The sequence below is a fragment of the Lithobates pipiens genome, unplaced genomic scaffold (genome assembly GCF_037356315.1).
Source record: "Lithobates pipiens isolate NorthernLeopardFrog02 unplaced genomic scaffold, aLitPip1_a1.2 Scaffold_16, whole genome shotgun sequence".
NCBI lineage: Eukaryota > Metazoa > Chordata > Amphibia > Anura > Ranidae > Lithobates > Lithobates pipiens.
The window spans coordinates 600,908,247-600,931,946 of NW_027507748.1; the positions used below are offsets into that span (position 1 = coordinate 600,908,247).

General features: G+C 44.2%; 1 protein-coding gene across 3 annotated transcripts in view; it reads left to right on the top strand.

The window, feature by feature from the left end:
• The window catches only part of RNF17 (ring finger protein 17), an 881,806-nt gene that overhangs the window by 280,671 nt on the left and 577,435 nt on the right, over positions 1–23,700 (top strand). For all 3 annotated transcript variants that reach the window (XM_077483977.1, XM_077483979.1, XM_077483978.1), the window contains exons 13-14: positions 1,640–1,798; positions 18,585–18,774. In XM_077483977.1, coding sequence (XP_077340103.1) covers positions 1,640–1,798; positions 18,585–18,774 — 349 coding nt within the window. The remainder of the gene's footprint in view (positions 1–1,639; positions 1,799–18,584; positions 18,775–23,700) is intronic.

Genomic DNA, 23,700 nt, shown 5'->3' on the forward strand with positions numbered 1-23,700 from the left:
GTTAGGACAGGGTCCGCCCCCTGGGCGGTACTGACAATTCTGTGTATTGTGTTACAATTTTGCCTAGTTTCTCATTTTTTGCATGAGAAAATATGCCGTCACTTTAATGACTATTTCGTGAGAGAATTCTTTTTGAAGAAATCTATTTACTAGAATTGATTTTTGGTGGTGGGAGCATGTCCTAATGGAAACTGATTTTCTCGGTTGAGTATAGTGAGTGTATTACCCAACCCAGTGTTTTGTTCCACTGATTATATGAATTTTAAAGGTTAGTTTTTCAAGTGTGTGCCATAGACCTTCCCCTTCGCTGGCTAGGTTTTGCCATATAATGAACCTCTGCCCATACTATGAATGCCAGAGCGTTTAAATATTATGAACAATCAATAGAAGCGCTTTAAAACAAGTCATCATTAATATACAAAGTAGTTATAGGTATTGTGCAGAAATAATATTCAACAGAGAAAACTTTGCATTACTTTGTAGTCTGTTATGATCTTTGAGAATTATTTCACAGTACAAGCATCTAGATAGGTCAGGGGTGGCTTGTTTTGAACCTTTTTCACAGATGTTGAGAATATTTAAAATACAAATTTCTATAGTCTGGGCACAGTTAACACTTTCATGACTAAGCCTATTTCTGACATTTGTTGTTTACAGGATAAAATCTGTATTTTTTTGCTAGAAAATTACTTAGAACTCCAAAACATTATATATATTTTTAGCAGAGAATAAAATGGCCATTGCAATATTTTATGTTGCACGGCATTTGTGCAGCGGTGTTTTAAACGCAACTTTTTGGGGAAAGGACACTTTCATGAATTAAAAAAAAAAACGAAACAGTAAAGTTAGCCCAATTGTTTTGTATAATGTGAAGAATGTCAAAAAACTGATACACAAAAATCTCTATAGGCGACGCTTTAATTTAATTTTTTTTTCTCTACAGTTATCAGGTTAGTTATTTTTTCCCCTTATTTTTATATTAAATTGTGTTTAAAAAAATGTGATCACTTTTATGCTGTCACAAGGGGTATAAACATTCCTTGTGACAGTAATAGGTGGTGACAAGTACTCTTTATGGAGGGATCGGGGCCTAAAAGACATCTAATGCCTCCTTTGCACTTCCAGGTATTCAGATCGGCGAAAACTGCAATTCTGAACACTGTATATATTTTTTTTAAATCCCGCTCCATTGACAGCCGAGTAAACCGGACGTGACGTAGTGACATCGCTTCCGTGTCTTCATTCAGCTAGTTTGTCTCTTGCTGCCAGAAGTGGCAAATCGCTGATCGGGTCTCCTGGTGGGACGGGAGGCCCCACCCGCGCCTCCGGGATAACAATCGAGTGGCTTTTAGCCGTATGAGTTGTTATCCTTGGAAAGCCGGTCACCCGCTCTTAAAAACGGTAGCAGGATGAGGCCTGCAGCTGCATATCTGTGTACGCTCGGCGAGAAGGGGTTTTTAAGGAAAGAAATGGATAAAAGAATCATTCAAGATGTGATTTGAGTGCTTTCAGAATGTGTAGACAAAGGTAAATGTTTACACGTTACATTGACCTCAGTTAATGTTGATGATTGCATTCTGAATGGAGTTTTCCAATATGAAAAGCTTAGTTTCTTAACAAGTGTGTTTCTTTTTTACAGGCAATGTGGAACTTGTATGCCTCAGCCATATTGTTAATCCTTGCAACTTTTACATTCACCGTTTGTCTCAAAACAAGCAGCTCATCATGCTCGAGCGGAGTTTATCTATGCTGGGACGCACATGCAGCCATTGTTCTCCTTGTGACATCTTGGAGCTAGGTGAATGTTTCTTTTTACTGGAATGGTTTGTCATTGTTGCAGTAATGGGTAAAAAATGGTTATAAAGACAGCAGCCCATGCATATGGTGTTTTAAGTATAGGTTCATGCACAGATATCTATTGAAATCACCCATGAAGTCAATAAAAGTAGTGCAGGAACTACTTTTGGAAATCTATGAGGCACTGCACCGATTGGAAATAAAAAGAAGAGATTGTGCTATGGTGTAACAGGTGTATTAATGGTATGAGCTGCCTGTACCTAATATTACCACCAAGTGAGTGAAAATAAACTAGTGAAAAAAAGAAAAGGGTAGACCGGCGCTATACCTTTTTAAATATAGTGATATAACCAAATATTATAGTGTTGCTTATGAGGGTAAAAACACAAAATATTTCAACAATAAACAGTGAACAGAATATATTATTAGTAAATGGTAAAAAATATAGAGTGAATATTGAAATAAAGAGTGTGACCCCAGTAAAAACAGATCTCCTAATTTGGGGAAAAAAAACAAAAAAAAAAACAAATATAATATTAGTGTATGTATATTATTTTTACAACCATACTATGAAAGTCTTAAACTTAAGTGCTAATAAAAACCAGATTTTAAAAAGAAAGTTAAAGTCAGTCCATAAATCACCAAAAGACATGCGATAATAATATTGTAAAAAGACGCTAAATAGAAAAAAGTTCCAAAGAATGTAGAAGCAGGCTGTGCAGGAGGTATGTGTTCACTAATACAGCAACTTCTCGGTGCGTGTGACAAGTATTGATATTGCCCTCAGCAGATTTCTTACCCCTGCTGGGGTGAGATAGCCTCCACAGTGTGAGCCTGTGTCGCTGTCTGTAGACTTCCTGGGGGGGTTTGTTTGTCATCCGCTGGGGAAATGTCACTAGGCTCTCAATGGAAAAGAGGAATGTCCATAGTGTGACCTGTTTTTAAAAAGACTTTCATTATATTAAAAAAATCCTACTCGCATTTAGGTAAAAATGACAACGCCAGTATAACACGTCTGCCAGCTGTTACAGCTGATTGCAGAGAGTGTGCGTCGTATGGCCACGCCCTATGCGTTTCGTTTTTTCACTGCACCGATTGGGACGCTCCTATTGCAAGCAATAGGCTCCGATTTGACCTGTCAAATCGCATTTCAAATTGTGCTGATGTGAAGGGGGGCTTAACCAAGAACCTATAGAGTTGCAATAAGTCTAATTTAAAAAAAAAAATCTCTCCAAAGCAATCAGTTTTTCTCATTCCATCTGCTGGTTAAAAAAAAAGGTGAACTTAAGCTTCTCCTCTTACAATGCAATAAGAGCTCTTTCACATTGGGCTACGTCATCGGTAAAGCGCCACTAGTTTTAGCCGTGCTGTTTGGCCGCTGGGGGGGTGCCTTTTAACCTTCGCTAGCAGCCGACGAAAAAGGGTTAAATGAGCCTGAAAAGCGCTGCTACCAAAGCGTTTTGCAGGTGCTCTGGTAGCAGTACATATTCATTTCAATGGGCAGGGGCGGTGGAGGAGCACTGTATACACCGCTCCTCCATTGCCTCAAAGACGCTACTTGCCACCTCGCCTCCTTCTCTTCTCTCCCACGTCCATTTCCCCCCCCCGTGGGTGTGTTGGTGGGTGTGTGGGGTTCGCTGGGTTTCTCGCCTGTAGGGGGCTCTGTGCGGCTAGCGTTTGTCCTGGTTCCAGTCTGGTGGGTCCCAAAAGGTGTCTGTGGAGATGTTCTTGCTGGATGCAGGCAGCACTGTTCTGTGATTTTTATTTTTTTTCTTCCTGTCACCTCATGGCGCTGTCCGGCGGCCATTTTGACTGGGCAAAGCAGGTTCCCCTTGTGAGCCTCACCAGCCATTTTCTATGTGATATTCCTATTAGTTGCATTGGCGGCCATTTTTTTTAATGCCTCCAGTGTGAAAGGAGTGTACAGCACAAATAAACCCATCAATTTTAAGTTTAAAATAAGTTACATTCTCTGTGTGTTTTGGGAAAGCAACTGTCATATTGTTCTCTCATCCAAACTGTCAAACCATCAAATGACTGATATCATAACTGATCACATGTGCAGCATCATTCATTTATCTTATTGCAGGCGCTTATATGGCATCATTTTATGCAGCACTTATACATAAATTGCACATTTAGATCATTCCCTGCCCTCAATGAGCATACAACTAAAGTCCCTTAGGGCTCTTTCACACGGGGCGGATCCGTGCTGATCCACCCCGTGGACATGCGGTTGCTCAATGGGGATCGCTCTGTTGATCCCCCGCTGAGCAGGAAGATGACAGGTCCGTCTCTGCACACTGTGCAGGAATGGACCTGTCAGAGCGCCTTTCTCCCCTATGGGAGATCGGATGAGGACGGACCGCAGGGTCCTTCATCATCCGATTCCATGACGGATGGAAAGATAGGTTTTTCCTCTGTCCCACTTTTTCAGATCAGAGCGTGTCGGATGTCAGAGGACATGTCACTGCTGACATCCCACTCTCCATAGAGGTCCATCTGTTTAGGTCTGCCTAAAAAACTGACAGGCGGACCTGAACAGCTCATTCATGTGAAAGATGCCTAACTCGCATCAATAAATGTACTAGGGCCAATTCATACAGGAGGCAATTAACTTACTAACGTGTTTGGAATGTGGGAGGAAACTTGCAGGGGCAGAGGGATAACATGCAAACTCTAGGCGGGGATTCAAATCGATGACCCCAGTGCTGTCGGGCGGAAGTGCTAGCCACTGTGTTGCCCATGGCAGTTGAAGGTCAAATGGCTCCTAAGATAGCAGTTTCCTTGGATGATAACGATATGGTTTAGTTCCTCTTTATATTGAATAAAAAAAAATAAAGGCCCCAGGTAGCTTTTAAACCTTTTCAAGACTAACCTTAAAACATCTCAAAGTTATGGCCGCTAAACTCAGCTTTCCTAGTGCTTCTAACTGCAGTATTTGAAATATGTTGTGTCACATACTATATCCCGCTGCCTCTGCCCCTGACTGTTGTTGAACTGTTCTTTGTTTCGCATCTGCCTATGGGCCCATTTACAGTTTTGAGTTTTGAAGCTACAAATCACATCGCATTGTTTGCAGTGTCACCCGTTGATATCCGTGTGACTTAAAGTTGCAGAGATTTTGAAATGTTGCCACCAAAAAGTCGCACTGAAATTCGCATCAGTCGCACTGGAAATCGACTTTAGAGTGACAATATTGTGAATGGAGCAGTTGCCTCTGTCTCCTGAGATTATTCAGCAGGGCAAATATGATGTTATCTTGTACCAAAAGCTCTTCTCTTCTTAATAGGTTTTGTTATATAGAATTTGTCAAGGAATGGAGCGGATGCACAAAATACGAAACCAAATACTCCCTAATTGTTGCATGTTGACGCTATAATAGCTAAGCATGTTTCATTTAAATTAGCACCACCTGAAAATCAGCAATTTAAAAAGCACAAATCATTGAACTTGCATAAAAATTTAAAACAAAATGTCATGCATGCAAGAATTGTGCAATCGAAATGTAAAAATTTAAATTATTATCCTGCTCCAATTTTTTTAAAATTAATATTATAGCAGTCTAAGTATATATTGGAAGCCACTAGAGAGGGTATTACAGTATTTTTTTCCCTCCTGTCCATAAGATGCATCTAAGTTGAGGGAAACAAGAAAAAAATATTCTTAACCAAATGGTGCACTAAAATATTTAATATTATACTTCTACTACTACTACTACTACTATAGGTGGATGGTGGAGACACAGCAATACCCCCCCCCCCCCCCCACCCCTATCAAATCGGCTCAGCTACACTATGCCTGGGTGGTGGACGCAGAGCACCCCCCCAGTTCAGCTCAGGGTGGCATATGCCAGACACAAACACCCCTTCAACCTATTGTATCACAACAGCTCAGGTGACTGGGCAGTGAATACCCTGCCAGCCCACACCTCCCAATCCCTCATCACCAGCTCACCTCAGGCAGTGGAGAACACTGCCATTACAATGCACAACCCCCTCTGGCTGGCTCTCTGCCTCAGATGCACCTGGGCAGCAGCTAGGAAGGACAATTGGGGACATAGTTTGCAGCAGCAGCTGGTAATGGAAGGAGCAGGAAGTGAGACTGGACCAGACCACGTTGCAGGGGGGTGTTCCATATTCGCTCCACAAGATGCAGGCCCATTTCCCTAATTGTCTTTCAGGACAGCCACTATGAGAGATAGACTCCTCCTCTTCCTCTGGAAACACTGCGCCAGCCCATAAATTCTTACTTCCCCTGCCGGACCTCAGTTATTAGTGTTTCCTCCGGCGGGGAGACACTGTGCAAGGAACCAGGCCGATCAGTCGGGGAGGCTGTGGCCATTTTTTCATTAAAGAACCCGATTGAAAGAAGCAGGGGCTTCGTTTGGAGAAAGCTGGGTTCAAACCGTTCGGATGTTCGGTTTACTTACCTCACCAGGTACTGCCACCCCTTCCTAGTCGAGCGCGGCTTCAGGTCGTGGGGGACTCCTATCGCGTCTACAGGGACGCAGCTGGCAAACCGTTCGAAAGATTTCCCTGTACAAGGGTAAAGTCCGCCCCTTTTTTCTTTGAACCGAGCGGGCCGAACGACGGGCGACGTCGTATCCGGCGGAAGCGAAGGCTTGACCTCGAATACGATCGACTTCGGGTTCCGGGTCATGGAGCTGATAGGAGGGCCGGGCACAAGCTGGAGATGAGTTTGGAACGCGCACAGGCAGAGTGGAACTCTGTAGTAAGCAGCAGTCATGTCGGAAGCTGAGGCTCCACCAACACACTATCTCCAGCATTCCTAAGGTAAGAGCACCCTGGGGAGGGGTACTCTCTATCTAGGATCCTCCCCACCCCAATGTATGGTTCTATCATGGGGGGGGCAGACCCCCTGGGTGACCAGGGGGGAGGGGAGGCTCAGATCCCTTCTTTTAAAAAAAGGGTCTAGTGCACTCCCAGGGTTGTATCCCGAGCTTTGTATTTTTTCCCTTTTTACTTATTTCAGAAAGCTACGGAAAAAACTAGGTCTACGCATAGCTCTAAAAAGAAGTGTGCCTCCTGTAGGGACATTTTAGGGGAATCTTGGACCAAAGTGTTGTGCAAAGGCTGTATTGACTCCCTTGTTAGGGAAAGGGAATCTGAACAGGAGTCAGGACTAGCAGCTTTAGTCAAAGAACTCTCGTCCACCTTCTCTTCTTTTAGATCCCTTTTTTGAAAGATTTCAGCTTCCCACGGGTCCATCTTCCCAGGATACAACCCCACCTCTAGCACAGAGTTCTGCTCCGGTCCAACCTGCTAATACAGGGGGGACAGAGGTTGCAGGCCCTTCAGGGACAGGAAGGGAACTTCCAGATAGTTCCTCTTCCGATTCCCAGGAGAGTTCACAGGGTGGAGGACCAGGACGGGGAGTCCAGGAAAGCCTCCAGATATAAATTATCCCTTGATGAGGTAGAGGACCTCTTAAAAGCAATTTATACAACCCTCGGTACCCAGACGGATAAGAAGCCCCTAACCCTTCATGACCAAATGTATTCAGGTTTAGGGGAACCAAAAAGAAGGGTGTTTCCAGTGCACAAAGTTTTAATGGAAACAGTTAAAAAGGAGTGGCAGGATCCGGAGAGAGAGCCCTTTTTATCTAGATCCCTCAAAAGAAGCTTCCCATTTTCAGAGGACCCGGCATGCCTTTGGAATAAAAATCCCAAATTAGATGCCGCTTTCTCCCAGGTCTCCAGACACAGATTTGGCGTTTGAAGACATGGGGGCCTTGGCAGATGTCATGGACAAAAGGATTGACTCTCTGCTTAAGAAAACGTGGGACTCGACTATCGGCAATCTAAAGCCTGAAATGGCAGTTAGTTGTGGCTCGCAATTTAGAGCACTGGCGCTCACAGATCCAACAACATATTGAGGCAGGCACAGATAAGGAAACCATTCTGTCGTCCTTCCCTTCTATGCTGCGAGGGATCGCTTACATAGCAGATGCCTCTGCTGAGTCCGTCCGCATGTCGGGCAGAACGGCGGCTCTAGCCAATTCCGCCAGAAGGGCCCTCTGGCTAAAAACGTGGCCAGGGGATAATGCCTCCAAGATAAAACTATGTGGGATACCCCTGACGGGGGACCTCCTTTTTGGCCCAGGGCTAGAGACTGTTCTAGACCGGACAGCGGACAGGAAAAAATCCTTTCCTCTTAAACGGAAAACCCCCGTACAAACAAAAAAGGGGTTTCGTCCGCAAGGGCGTAGGGAAACCCCTAAACCAGAGGGGAAAAAGAAAACCTGGCCCCAAAAAGGCAGGGGCAGAGGAGGGGCGATTTTTCGCCCTCCTGTCCAGCCCCGTAAAACCCAGTGACATTCCAGCTACAGTGTGAGGAAGACTGGGGGCGATTCTACCACAGTGGGAGACAATATCCCCCAATCAATTTATTTTAGGGGTAATAAGAAGGGGCTACCTTTTGGAATTCTTAAGACCACCCCCTCAAAGGCTCCTTGTCACACATCTACCCAGGTGCATGGTAAAGGCCGAGGCCTTGCTAGAAGCTCTGAGGGAATTGGAGAATCAGGATGTTTTTCTCAGGGTCCCAAAAGCAGAAGAGGGAAGGGGGTTTTTTCTTCGTAGTAAGTAAACCCTCAGGAAAGTTCAGATTGATTCTGAACTTAAAGCCCCTGAACGCTTCAGTGACATACAAAAGATTCCGCATGGAGTCGATTTTTTCAGTAAGGGCTCTTCTGCCCCGCAACTGTTTCATGGTATCTCTGGACCTAAGGGACGCGTATTTACACATCCCTATAGCGGAGGCCTCGCAGAAGTTTCTACGCCTTGCCATAGATTTAGGGGGAGAAACAGTACATTTTCAGTTTCAGGCCCTGCCATTCGGGCTATCCTCTGCACCCCGCATTTTTACCAAGGTCCTGGCAGAAGCCATGGCCTTTCTTCGGCTCCAAGGGATATGTATAATAGCCTACCTGGACGACCTGCTTTTATTTGCAGCGTCCCCAACACAGTTGGTCAAGGATCTCGATCTAACCAAAGAGGTCCTTACAGACCTGGGGTGGCTTCTGAACTTGGAAAAGTCCAGCCTGATCCCCTCAGAACAGATCTCCTATCTAGGTTTCCTGTTGGACTCAACACTGTTGAGAGTTTTTCTAACAAGAGAGAAGGTACAAAAGCTGGACAGAGCGGTGGCCTCTCTTCAGAGCAACCAGCTGGTTTCCATAAGGGTTCTGATGTCAGTATTGGATCTCCTTACATCTACCCTCCCAGCAGTGCAGTGGGCAGGGCTACATTTTGGTCCCCTACAGACCTTCATCCTAGGGGTGTGGGACCACAGTCATGAGGCTCTAGACACCCTAGTACATATTCCACACCAAGTAAAGAGATCCCTCTGGTGGTGGAGGAAAGTGACGAATCTGTCGCAAGGGCGTCTGTGGCTCATCCCGGTTTCTCAGGTAGTGACCACAGATGCAAGTGGAAAAGGCTGGGGGGCACATTTGGGTTCCCTTCTAGCCCAGGGCACTTGGGAGGACGGCGAGTTGACTCGATCGTCCAACTGGAAAGAATTAAGGGCAGTGGGACTAGCCCTCAGATTCTTCAAAGAAGAGCTCCGGGGTCACCACATTCAGGTGCGGTCGGACAACTCCTCCGTAGTGGCCTATTTAAACAAGCAGGGTGGCACGAGAAGCGGAGCCCTGTTGTCTTTAGCGACAGAGATCCTGAGCTGGGCCGAGACCTACACCCTTTCACTTTAAGCAGTTTTCCTGAGGGGAGAGAAAAACGTGATAGCAGACTTTCTCAGCCGAAAGAGGTTGAGGGAGGGCGATTGGGTTCTCAACCAAGAGGTTTTCAATCTCATAATAAAGAGATGGGGGTCTCCAGAGGTGGACCTTTTCGCGTCCAGAAACGACGCAAAAACCCCGTTTTTTCTCCCTAAGAAGGGGAGAGGGAGCCTTGGGTGTGGACGCCTTGAACCAGAATTGGCACTTCAGAACTTGCTATGCCTTCCCACCTCCAGCGTTGTTGCCAGCAGTTCTGAGAAAGTTTCAAATGGAAAACACATCTCTGATTCTGGTGGCACCGCATTGGCCCAAGAGAGCATGGTTCTCAATGCTAAAGCAGTTGGCGGTAGAACCTCCCTTACTCTTGCCCCCTCGGGACGATCTCCTCTCTCAGGGGCCAGTCCTCTGCCCACGAGTACGCCAGTGGAAGTTAGCGGCCTGGCTACTGAGGAGGGTTTATTAAAATCTAAGGGTTTTTCAGAGAGACTAGTTTCTACCCTCCTGGACAGTAGGAAAAAGGAAACTCGCCAGATCTATGAAAAGGTCTGATTACGTTTCAACAAGTGGTGCGCAGAGAGCTCTTTTCCAGTACGGAGCTCCTCCGCAGTTTTGGAGTTTTTACAATGTGGGGCAGATAAAGGCTTATCCATTAGTACCCTTAGGGGTCAAGTGTCAGCCCTCAGCGTTTATTTGGAAGATCATTTGGCTGCCAACCAGTGGGTAGTCAGGTTCTTTAGGGCCCTGTCCAGACAGAGACCGGTCCAAGGTCTGTCCTTTCCCAGATGGGATTTATCCTTAGTTTTACAAAGTTTAATTGGACCCCCCTTGGAGCCTTTAAAAGGGTGTTTTCTGAGAGAACTTACTCTGAAGACAGTGTTTCTGGTAGCAGTAACAACTGCCAGGAGGGTCAGTGAGATGGAGGCCTTATCAGTCAGGGCTCCCTTTTGCGTTATTTTTCCGGACCGGATAGTTTTAAAGACCAATCCGGCCTTTTTGCCAAAAGTAGCATCCGGCTTTCATAGAAGCCAGGAAATTGTTTTGCCCTCTTTTTGTCCCAATCCCTCCGACGAGAAGGAACTAAAATTTCATTATTTGGATGTTAGGAGATTTATCCTACACTATTTAGAACTGACCAAGACATTCAGAAGGTCAGACTCCTTATTTGTTTTGTTTTCCGGGGACAGAAAAAGTTGTAAAGCGTCCCGACGTACTATTGCTAGATGGCTCAGAGTAGCCATCGAGCAGGCTTATTCAGTTGCAGGGAAAGAAATCCCAGTGGGTATTAAAGCACACTCTACTAGAGCTATGGCAGCCTCCCAGGCAGAAAGAGCGGGAGCAATGCCAGAGCATATCTGCAGAGCAGCAACATGGCCCAGCTACTCCACTTTCGTAAAACACTACAGAGTGGATCTGGTGTCGGCAGGTGAGCAGACCTTTGGGCGAAAGGTTTTGCAAGCTGTAGTCCCACCCTAACTGGTAAGTGCTCGTTTATCCTCTCATAGTGGCTGTCCTGAAAGACGATTAGGGAAAATTAGAGTTACGCTTACCGGTAACGTCTTTTCCAGTAGTCTTTCAGGACAGCCCTAGTTCCCACCCGAAAATTGGGGGGAGTCTTACAAAAGACCAGAGCGCAGCAAGATAATGGTATTTGATAAATATGTTATTAATGTGTTCTTGTGTCTCCCCAGCTGGCCGGAGGTAATCTCGATATAAACTGAGGTCCGGCAGGGAAAGTAAGAATTTATGGGCTGGCGCAGTGTTTCCAGAGGAAGAGGAGGAGTCTCTCTCATAGTGGCTGTCCTGAAAGACTACTGGAAAAGACGTTACCGGTAAGCGTAACTCAAATTTTTTCCCCATTTTGGGGGGGGTGGGGGCGCATTATTTTTTAGTTCTCATGCTTCTTTTAACTTTGAGTATATTCCACACATCTCTCGCATGCAGAAAAAAAGGTTAAAAGGTACATACTGTTCAAAAAAAGTTTGTGCTTGGGTTACATGGTTTGTTTCACTGGTTAAAGTATTGTACTTTGATCAGAATTGTTTATTTTGGTGATAGCTAAAAAAAAATAAAAAAAAATACTTTAATGTTCTGTTCACAATTGCCAACGTGAAGCACACAGACAAACATCACATTTATCTGAGATTAAAAACACAGGTGACCGAACATGGTGTGAATTGACCCTAAAGGAGGGCTAACGGGATTCACATTTAATCCCTTGCTGCCCCAGTTCAGTCACTTACTGTACTTACAAGTTCCATGCAGTTGAATCAGACCTTCACTCAAAATGAAAGTCATGTTTCTCATCCCCCCAATACATTTGCGCTTTTTTTTTCTTATTGAACAGATAACTTTTTTTTTTTTCTTTGACGGGTACCTGCTCCTACTTCATTTCTCACCTAGGTGAGGATGAAGTTCATTTGGACGTTTTTCTGTTTGTGTCCTAAGGTAAAGGATATTGACTCCGCTCATGGCCCAGCCATTTTAAGCGTTCCCTCCTATCCCCTACAGTTGCTGCTCACTTATACGGGAGATGAAGAAATGGGATCGTGTGACTGGGCCAAAGTTGATTAAGAATAGGCAAGTATACAGATCTTTTTTTATACAGGTTAGGCAGGAAGAGGGGACATTTATAGTTAGGCTTTTTTCTACTTTAGGATTCAGTAGGCAAGAGGTTGTATACCCTCTTTAAAATGCTCTCATCTTTGGCGGCCTCTTCCATGCAACCTCTGTCTAGGTCTGTGGCACTCTTTCAAGCCATTGTTGTCTCGACTAGGTGCCTGGCCTAAAATCCTAGAACCATCCTAGTATTATCCTTACCAAAGCTTTGGTCCACAATCCAAGAGATCTTTTACCCGTAGCCTTGCAGTACTGTTTGAAGGACTTTGTAGATACACTTTGGCAAATCTCCAAAATTCATCTAACTGCATGTGTAGGATTCCTATAGCTTATTTGCTCTTTAGCTAAACTGTTTTGAAGGTGAATACCAGTTTAGCTTCCCTTAATGGAAATCACATGGGGAAAGTGCACTTTTCTGCAAGGGAAAAAAAGCTTTGGCCTCTACAAGTAGGTTTTCTACTCCTGAGGTTGGGTTCCTTTCATCCCTGTTTGGATTCCAATGGCACATCTGAGGCACAAACATACTATACAAGTAGTCATGGCCCTACAAATCAGCCAAGAGTGGTGCAAAGGCCTTTTCACAGTGTTCAGTGCTGCCCCACCTCTCAAAGTGGGCCACCTGGGTCTTAGAGTGCAAAACACCAGCCCGCAGCCCCTGGAAATTTTATTCTGCCTCCTTTATGCATTCTTACTGGTCACAGTCCCTTTATTGACGGGTGCAGCCTCTTGCTGCTGTAGAGATTTTCTCAAGGGGTAATTATCTTGTTCAGCGGGTGCACAATTTCAAGGTTTTTAATAGAACCCTCTTGCGTTTCTAAAGCAATCGGGGGGACTGTAGCTTTCTGTATCTGAGACTCAACTTGTTCTTACAAGATTGAAAAGTTTTTGCATGAAAAATGCCAGTTCAGTTATCGCCTTCTTCCTTCTGAGAAATCTCCTTTCCTTAATGGACATCTGGGATGTCCATTTGCACCTTTTTATCTTTCCATCTCACTATCTGCATTCTGCAGTAGGTGATCAACCTTACCAATTTTTGTTTCTTTGTTCTTTTCTTTCTTTTGGCCTGTTCATGGCCACCCAAGTGTAAACCAAGGTTCTTGCCCCAGTTAGGACTCTGCTCCATGCTCTGGGATTCATATTGCAGGGTACCGTAATGATCTGTTAATGGACCTGTTCTTCCTGTGCCTGTTATCCAACAGCTGGTACAGACTCTGCAGATCTTCGTATGGATTATAAATCTGAGGAAGTCATAGCTGTACCATGCTCGTGAAGACAAATACTGCACTGTCCAGGATCTTCTTACCTCAAAACAAGCTTACATTCTTTCATTCTCATGCCGGAGCCTTGGTTCTCAGGTCTCTTACAGTAATCTCCTCCTTTGAAGTGGTTCCATGCAACATTTTCACTCGATTGCAACTCAACATTTTGACCGTGTGGAATAAGCAATTTCGGTTGTTGGGCTGGGCATCTGACTCCCCAAGGCCAGACCTTCTCTAATGCTGGGTACACACAGTAAAATTTTTTCTTTTTTTTTTTCTTTAGTTCAACCCACTGAACTGAGCAAAAAAATAAAAAAATAAAAATGTACAAACACGTGCGATGTTTGTGCGGTGTTCTCTCCCACTGAGCTATTGTGTTCTGACAGGGGACTGCGCACCCCCCTCCCACCAGCACACAGTGATCAGTGCTGGTTTTCCAGCATGCTCGTTTGATAGAAGCCGATTATGAGCCTGTTTTTGTTGGGTGTGGAGCTGTACAAGCTGGCAAAAAGTCGCGTGGTTTCTGCCAATCGACCATTTTCTGACCGCTTTACGTCCCGTATACCTGGCTTAATGAAATACATCTCCAAAGCAGCGATGGAGTTAAAGTCCTTTCCTACACAGTCGTGAAGGATCCTCATGACATTTACCAAGTTGTCAGACTCTGGGTAGTGTTCTTGGATGGCTTCTCAGTGCAGTGGAATTGGTGGTTGGAAAAAAGCATGCCTTCCCAATAAGATCCTGTATCTCAAGCCAATTCTTTTGTCACTGGGCTCTTCTGCTGTGAGGACACCTGACAAGAATACATTTGGATGATTCTATGTCTCTTTCCTACATCATTCATCAAGGAGGCTGCTCTATAATTTGTCCAGTTCTAAAGAAATTGGACTCAAATCTTTCTTGGGCTTAACTTTAAGTTCCTGTTCCCTGTTCACATCCTGGGTGGGGGAACTGATGGGCAGATTTTCTCAGTCTTCTGAATCTGGAGGAGATTTTTCAATGCCCCATGTCACAAATGGTTGATCATTGCTATACTAAAATCTAGATGCAATACCAAACTGAAATGTTGTGTCTTCAGATCCAGGAACTCTTGGGTACTCGCTGTGGACGCTCCTGTGATGCCGTTTGTCAGTTCATCTTGATCTAGGTCTTTCCAGTCACATAACCGCAAACTCTAGCTCTTCTGTTTTTCAATGAATTGTTTCTGCGCCTTGTTGGAGATGACTCTCTACCATTGATAATGACTGCAGCAGTTAAAGCTAGTGGGTGAGGTCACGCATTTCTGTAATTCAGGCTCACCAAGCTATATAAAATAGCCAGAAGTTGTGATTGCTCGAAAATAAGAATTAAAGGGGGTATTAATACAGAGGTTTCATAACTGTATGGAATTGGTCTAAAAGCAGTGGGGAAGCAGTAGCTGAAAGGGAATTATTTAAGCCATATCCTTCTATTTTAAAAGTACAGTACATAATTTTTTCTTTGTTTCCCTTTTTTAAACAAGGACAAAATCTTAATTGGACAGTCTTGCTATTACTTAACATTTTAACTCCTATGTATATACAACACAAGATAAATCAATACATTTGATTCCCTCTATATCTAATCTTTCCTGGAATTATATCCAATGGGGCTAGGAAAACAACTAAAATTAGAAATAAAGATAAGGCAGGGGAGATTTCCCCTCTGCCACCCCCAGTGTCGCGTACCTAGTGGACGAGCCTGACCTGTAGGGAGTGACCTCTTGCAGCTCAAACATGAGTGCCCTAGTAAGATGAACAGGAAGCACAAGAATCAGGAGTGGCACGAGTGCCTGGCAGGATCAACAGCAGAAGATGTATCAGGAATCCAGGAAGTACTGTATAGCAGGACCTTGGACTGGATCAGAAGATGGGTAGGAGCCTAGAAGGAACAGGTAGGTGTGGCAAACAGGAACTGGGCAGCAGGTGGGTACCAGAACTGGGACCCCGGAGCAGAACCTCAGATTGAAAGAGGACCCAAGAATTTGGGACCCAACTTCCTGGAGGGACAAGTCAACTTCAGATTTACAGTGGACAGCCATAAAAGGTTTGCTAGTTCAAACACCAATTCACCCAGTGTCTGCCTGCCGAAGGCTTCTTTGTTGTGTTCTTGGGATTTCGCCACAGTTTCCCGTAGTAATTGGTTGATGGAGGAGAAATTTTTTTATTTCGTGGATCGCAGGTACAGAACATTCAGGAATGGGGTTGGACAGAAAGGAAGGATGTGCACGCAATTATTGTAGGCAAATTCAGCCAAAGGAAGTAGAGTGAACCAGTCTTGAGGTAAGGATGAAAAACAGCACAGGTATTGCTCGAGGGTCTGATTGGTCCTCTCAGTCTGACCATTCATCTGGGGATGGTAGGCGGTGGAAAATGATAGTTCAATTCCCAGGGCTTTTCACAGAGCTCTCTAGAATCGAGAATTAATTTGTACTCCGTGATCAGAAACTACATTGACCGGGATTCCATCGAGTTTAATTACCTTGAACATTTGTGCTGTTTCAGGAGCGGGGGGGGGGGGGGGGGGGGGACCTTTCATCGGAATGAAGTGAGCCATTTTAGACAGCCAATCTACCGCCACAAAGATGGCAGTATGCACTTCCGCTGGAGGCAACTGGACGATAAAGTCTATGGACAAAATCTTACATGGCCTGTCCGTAACGGACAGGGGTTTCAATAATCCCCAAGCCTTGGTGCTACTGGTCTTATTCCAAGCCCAGGTAGTTCAGCACTCCACGTAACTTTTGCAGTCTTTAAGCACTTGAGGGCACCAGAAGGTGCGCTGGCCAAGAGCAGCAGTTTTAGTGACACCAAAATGCCTTGCCAGGGCATGATCATGGCAAAGTTTTAAGATTGAGACCCGTAGGCATTCTGGTACAAAGATTTTTCTTCCTTTCCAAAACGGTCCATCCTTGGCTTGTAGTTCTGTTCCTACGGTAGGTGCTGACCCCAGTGAGGCTTGCTTGATCTGCGAAAGCAGGTCTTGTAACAGGAGAAAGTTCCCTGGAGCCAGAATAGTGTCAGGAGGTGAAATTTTCTTAAGAAATATGGAACATCCTAGAGAGAGAGAAAACCTATAAAAGAACTGGGCCCACCTGGCTTGTCGTGGTCTCGACCGCTTTGGGAACTTCAGATATTCCAGGTTTTTGTGATGCGTGTAGATCAGAATAGGATGCGTAGCTCCCTCGAAAAGTTATCGCCATTCAAGACCGGATTTTTACGGCCAATAGTTCCCAATCTCCTACATCATTTCTTTCTGCAGTTGACAGTTTACGAGAGAAGGCTACCGGAAATAGCAAGGCTTTGGTCCCTTGGCGTTGGGAGGGAACCACTCCAACAGCAATTTCGGAGGAGTCTACCTCCAGGAAAAATGGTAGGGAGGAATCGGGGTGCTTCAAGACAGCATGGGAAGTGAACTGTCTTTTAAGGGACTCGAAGTTGGCTTCAGATTCTGGGGACCAATGAAAGCGAACCCCTTGTTTGGTTAATTGTGTGATAGGGCAGATAGCTGAGAACCCCTTGATGAATTTTCTATAGATGCTGGCAAAGCCAACAAAACATTGGACCCCTTTTTTTGTCTGTGGGGGCTGGCCAGTCAAGGGTTGCGGCATTCTTCTTCTGAGGATCCATTTTAATTCCCTCTGCGGAAATGATTAGTTCCAAGAATGGAATGCTTTCTTGTTCGAATGCACATTTTTCTGCCTTAGCGTACAGACCATGTTGTCGGAGTCTGGCTAAGACCCATGTAACGTTTTCGGTGGGAGTCCAGAGAAGATGAGGATGTCGCCTAGGTAAACTATGAGAAACAAATCCAAGTAGTCCCAGAAAACATAGTTTATGAAGTACTGAAAGGTGGAGGGGGCATTGCACAACCCAAAAAGCATTAACAATTACTCAAAGTGCCCAAAGCGGGTGCCAAAAGCTGTCTTGCACTCATCCCCTTCTCTGATGCAGACCAGGTTGTAGGCCCCTGGGAGAACTAATTTAGTCAAAATAGTAGCAGTCTCTGGAATAACGCTAATACCAAGGGAAGCAGTTACCGATTTTTAATTGTAATTTTATTCAGTTCCCGACGGTCTATGCAGCGGCGAAGGAAATGATCTTTCTTTTCCATGAAAAAGATTTGCGCACCTGCTGGTGATGTGGAAGGTCGAATTAAATCCTTCTTTAGGTTTTTGGCAAATAAATATGTGTGTGTGTGTGTGTGTGTGTGTGTGTGTGTGTGTATGTGTATATATACTCCATCAAAGGGAAAATCGTGCCAAAGGGAACTTGGGCCTCGGGAAGGAGCTCGATGGGGCAGTCATAAGCCTGATACAGTGGAAGGACCTCTGCCCCCTTTTTACGAAGTACATCTAAGAAGTCATGTTAGGACTTGGGGACCGACTGGCGTAATTCAGAATCAGAGTTCAAACATAAGAGTAGGGGGTTCCCAGGAACCTTTCAAGATACAGGACTGCTAACAATATGGAGAGGGGAACGTGATTTCCCCGGTTGCCCAATTTATAGAAGGGTTGTGGGCCTGCAACCATGGCATACCAATAATGAGGGAACAACGGTGAAGAAATAATGGATTAGAGCACACACTCTGTAGATCAGACAGCAAAATCCCAGAGTGACAGGTTTAAATAGCCCGCCTGGTATCAACAGGCGTGCCCACGTGCATTGGCACACACGCCCTCGCTCACACCCAGGCACGTGCGAATGCTCAGCGGCAAGCCCAGGACACCAGTTACTGGCAGTATCTGCCTGACACATAGTACTGTTATTCTGTGCCCGATCCTGGGGCAACACTATCCCAAGACCCGGCCACGATGCAACTACTACCTTCTAGTATTCCACCTACAACCCCTATTTGTAGTCTATTTTCATTCCTCTCCTAACCCCCCCCCCCCAAAAAAAGTATATAATTTATAACAAAGCATGGACTACTAAGGTGTTTGTTGACACATTATATGTCTTTGGGACAAGTGGCAGATTCTTTGTAACCTAGATTCTCTTCCACCTAGGTCACTAGCTCTAATTTTACTTAAAGATGTAAAGTCAGAAGTTTTTTTTTTTTTTTTATCTTAATGCATTCTATGCATTCAACTACTTTAAAAATAACTTTAATTCTGTTTTGTTGTGTGTATAGGAGAAATTATAGCTTTTAGAAGTTCAAACCGCCAATCCTGGTACCGTGGAAGGATTACGGAGCTGATTCCATTAGAAACTAAATACATCCAGAAACCTTGTGGCCCAGCCAGATATCGGGTTGAAGATATTGCACGTATAACACTTTTCCTGCTTGACCACGGAAGCTCTGAGATATTCATTGTAACAAGGTAGGTTTTATGTATTTAACATACATTTTTTTTTTTACACTATTTAAAGGGATTCTGTGAGTAAACAGATACTGGCGTGTTTGTGACCTTGCAACATGCAGGGATGGCTAACAATGTACATTGTTGATTCACTGCTTAGTGAGTCAATAAGCTGGACATGTATGGTTGTTAAATGTGAGGCTATCTGATATTACACATGCTCATTCTGGACCAGTGACACACCAAGTAATAAGGCAAGTATAAAGATGCCATCCCTAAATCGTACACTTTCAAAAAAGAAAAAAAAAGCACAATATTAGGAATATATTTTTCTACCAATTTTTGGCTTATCAATGCGCCCATCGTAGACAGACTATAAATAGGTTGACTAATTTGTAACTTGTTGCCTAAATGAGGATTTGACACTTGTTAAAAGAAAGAGCTTTACCTTGCACGTTTTTTTTTAGCTTAGCTCATTCTTCCAAGGTGGAAGGACATCTTTTCACTGCTGTGCTGAATCTGGACTTTGAAAGTTCTTTAATCTTCCAGCTGCTGGTCATTTTTTATTTTTTATTTGTGGCAGTCTCTGACATCAGCCAATGAGTGCATTAAACACTTAAGCCCTGTAAGATTTGGCTGCTCAATGACCAGAGCACTTTTTACAATTTGTTACTGCGCTACTTTAACTGGTAATTGTGCCGGTCGTGCAATGCTGTAACCAAACAAAATTTGTGTCCTCCCCCCACAAATAGAGCTTTCTTTTGATGGTGTTTTGATTGCCTCTGCAAATTTTTATTTTTTTTGCGATATAAACTTTTGAAAAAAAAAATTTCTACTTTTTGTTATATAAAAAAAAATCTAATAAACTCAATTTTAGTAATACATTTAGGCCAAAATGTATTCATCCACATGTCTTTGGTAAAAAGTTAACAGGCGTATATTGGTTTGTGCAAACGTGATAGTGTCTACAAACTAGTGTACGTTTTCTTGAATTTACGTAGCTTTTAGTTTGACTGCCTATCTAATGTCTCATTTCCAAATTACCCCATTTTGGAAGTAGACACCCCAAGGAAATTGCTGAGGCATGTTGAGCCCATTGAATATTTGTCACAAGTAAATGAAAAATGACAAAAAAGAAAACTTACAAAAAGTTGTCACTAAATGATATATTGCTCACAAATACCATGGTTATGTGGAATTACACCCCAAAATACTTTCTGCTGCTTCTCCTGAGTATGGGGATAACACGTGTGTAAGACTTTTTGGGAGCCTAGCCTTGTACAGGACTCCGAAAACCAATTGCCGCATTCAGGATTTCTAAGGGCGTAAATTTTTACACAGCTTTTAGTTTGACTGCCTATGTCCTTTCTAGAGGTCGACCGATATATATCGGCCGGCCGATAGTTGCCGTTTTTTAATCGGCATCAGCTGATTGTGCTGATAAAAAGGCTAATTAGAACTACAGTGCGACTTGCAAATGACTACAGTAATAGAAGTCAATGCAAGTTGCTCCAGTGTTCAGTGAAGACTTTCCTCCTCTCTGGGCAGTCTGCCAGGAAAGAGTAAAGAGATACAATGTTTACACTTCTGAATGAACTGAGCTCTGTGTGTTGAGTTCTCAGTTTAACCATTTAAAGACTAAATCTTTATGACACTTGTTGCTTACAACTAAGTCCTGTATTTTCTGCCAGAAAATCACTTGGAACCCCCAAAAATTTGATATATATATATATATATATATATTTTAGCAGAGATCCTAGGGAATAAAATAGCGGTTGTTGCAATATTTTATGTCACAAGGCATTTGCGCAGATGTCTTTCAAACGCAAATTTTTTGGAAAAAAAATACACTGATTTAAAAAAAATAAGCTAAAACAGTAAAGTTAGCTCATTTTTTTGGGTCCAAAAGTTTTGGTTACCTGTTTTTATTTAAATTATACATACAAGTAAACTGATTGGAAGTTTGTTTTGTTTAATAAATGTTTAAATGTAAGAAACTTTCTGTATCACTTGGGCCCCTTTCACACGGGGCGGATCAGTAATGATCCGCCCCGTGAAGATCCGCTCGCTCAGCGGGGATCGCTCCGTTGTCCCTGCTGAGCTGGCTGCGGACAGGGCGGTCTCCGCACACTGTGCAGGGGCCGCCCTGTCAGCTCTCCGCTCTCCTCTATGGGGATCGGACGAGCACGGACCGTGTGTCCGTGTTCGTCCGATCCGCTCTGCAGACGGATAGAAAAATAGGATTTTCCTCCGTCTGCAGAATCGGACTGTTGCGGAGGCGGACGAAATCGGGTGTCTGCGGATGCTCATCCGCAGACACCCGCTATCCCATAGGGATGAATGGATGTCCGTATTTCATCCGCAAACGAATGGATGAAATACGGACATACCATCAGCATGTGTGAAAGGGGCCTTAAGGCTGCTTTGACACTGGAGCGGGCAGGCGTTGACGGTAAAACGCTGCTAGTGGGGTGCATATAACCCAGCTAGCGGCCGAGAAAGAGGTAAAATGCGCCCGTGAAGCGCTTCTCCCAAATCGCATTTCATGCGCTTCGGCAGTGGTGCCCATGCATATCAATGGGCAGGAGTGGTGAAAGAGCGGTATACACCACTCCAAAGGTGCTGCTTGTAGGACTTTTTTTTTTTTTTAACATTCTGCCAGCATATCGCCTCTGGACTCAGCACTCGGGCTTTCAAAAAGACTGCAGGGGAGCCATTTTGCAGGCACTTTACATGTGTTATTTTTAGCCCAAAAGCGCCTGAAAAACGCCCCAGTGGGAAAGGTGTCTGTTAGATTTTATGAGATGAAAGGGGGGGCGGGGGGGGGGGGGGGGGGAAATCGGCCTAATGTATAGGCCCAAAAAAATCAGCATCATATATCGTATCGGCCGCTGTGATTTCGAAATATCGCCATCGGCCAGAGAAAAACCCATATCGGTCGACCTCTAGTCATTTCTTGGGGTGCTAAAAAGGCAGGGCAGTACAACCCCCCCCCCCTCCCCCAATGACCCCATTATGGAAAAAAGAAACCCCAAGCTATGTGTTGAGGCATGTTGAGTCCATGGAATATTTTATATATTTTGACACAAGTTGTGGGAAAATTACTTTTTTTTTTTTTTTTTTTTTTTACAACGTAATCACTAAATGATATATTGCTCAAACATACCATGGGCATATGTGGAATTACACCCCAAAATTCATTTTCTCTTACGTTCACCGACACAGCTCCTCTTAGACCATTGGGTTGTTACGCCACCTTCAGGAGAGGACTAGGCATAACATGTTAACAATTAATAAAATTAGACCTTTCTAGTTCCGGCCAAGGGGTGGTCCCTAAGGTAATAACCCCACAGCCTGCATTGCAGCTTCAGTCCCCCTTCTGCAAGTGCCCTGTATGACGCGCTGACGTCACACGCACTGACGCGTTTCACTAGCCTATGGGACGCTAGCAATTTGGCGCACTCAGTAATCTTCTTGCTGATTGTCATATATAAGTATGGGTGGAGGGGCAAATGGCTGACATCTTGTGGATAGATGATGGTACTACACCTAATATGGGCATATAATGAAATTACATCACTATTTAAACAGCTGAGTTGAGACTCTGAGGAAGCTAGCGTCCCTTAGGCTAGAAAAAACGAATTAGCGAGTGTGACGTCAGTGCGTCATACAGGGGACTTGCTTGCTAGCTACACGTGTGAGGCCTGAGCGGCGGCAGCCAGCAAACAAACGAACGTCGGGAAGTGCAAACGAGCGGCTGCCTGAAGCATGCAATACCGCTGCTGAATATACAAACGACGGGAAGCTTAAAATGAGCGGCTGCCTGAAAGATGGAATGCAGCTGTTAAATATACAGTACACCTGGTGCTATGCTATTCACCTCGGCAAAGGACTGAGTTTCTTGAAGGGATGTACGGCTTTGAAAGCAAGTAGTGGTAAGCAGCTTTGAATGACTGATATATAGTGAGAACGCTGTGGACACAGCTATAAGCCATCTGATGCTTTGCTCATGCTCTTCTGCTCTACCCCATCCATTCTGCTCTGCCTAGCTGAGGATGTGCAAATATGCTTAATCGTGCCTGATTGCTCTGTTTCTGTTCATCTAGCAAAGCTACGTTTTGAACGCCCATATAAGGAATTGTCTAAATAAGCTTAAAATGGTACATCAGTTTATTTCTAGTGCTGCTTGACTACAGTTTTTTGCTTTGCTTTGTTTGACCTCACTAGTACATCACCCACATGCTTATAAGAATCGCATGCCCCATTAACCTCCCTATCGGTAATCCCGAGTCTGGCTAGGGTTGGGATTTTACTATCATAAGTGGTAACCCCGAGCCAGACTCTGGATTACATCACTGGATGTGCTGTGTGATCGAGCTGTCCTCCGCTCGATTCACACAGTGCCCGAATGCCGCCGAGCTCCGTTCCCTGCGACGTTACGGCGCATAGGAGCGGAGATCGGCACCAAATTCAAAAAAGTAAAAACACACAAAACACACTACTGTAATCTTACAGATTACAGTACTGTATAAAAAAAACACACCCCCCTTTGTCCCTAGTGGTCTGTCCAGAGCCCTGCATGCGCTTTTATATTATAAATACAGTTTTTTCTGCCAGGAATTTGGAGATTGTCCATAGCAACCAAAAAGTGTCCCTTTATGTCAAAAGTGATTTTAGACCAACTAGAAAACAGCGATAATAAATTATAATCACTTGCAGAATTGAGCGATAGCGATTTGTGGGGAAATTCATGATCAAACACTAAATCTAATGACAGCGACAATTCTGCAAATGAGCAAATTTCAGTGTTTTTGTTTTTGATTACATTATTGAATAATTTTTATTATTATTTATTATAAACTTTATCATACCCGGGATGTCTGCTAGACTCTGGTTTGAAGAGAGTTATTCCTAAGAATTACAGGACTACAATATAAAAAGCCAAAT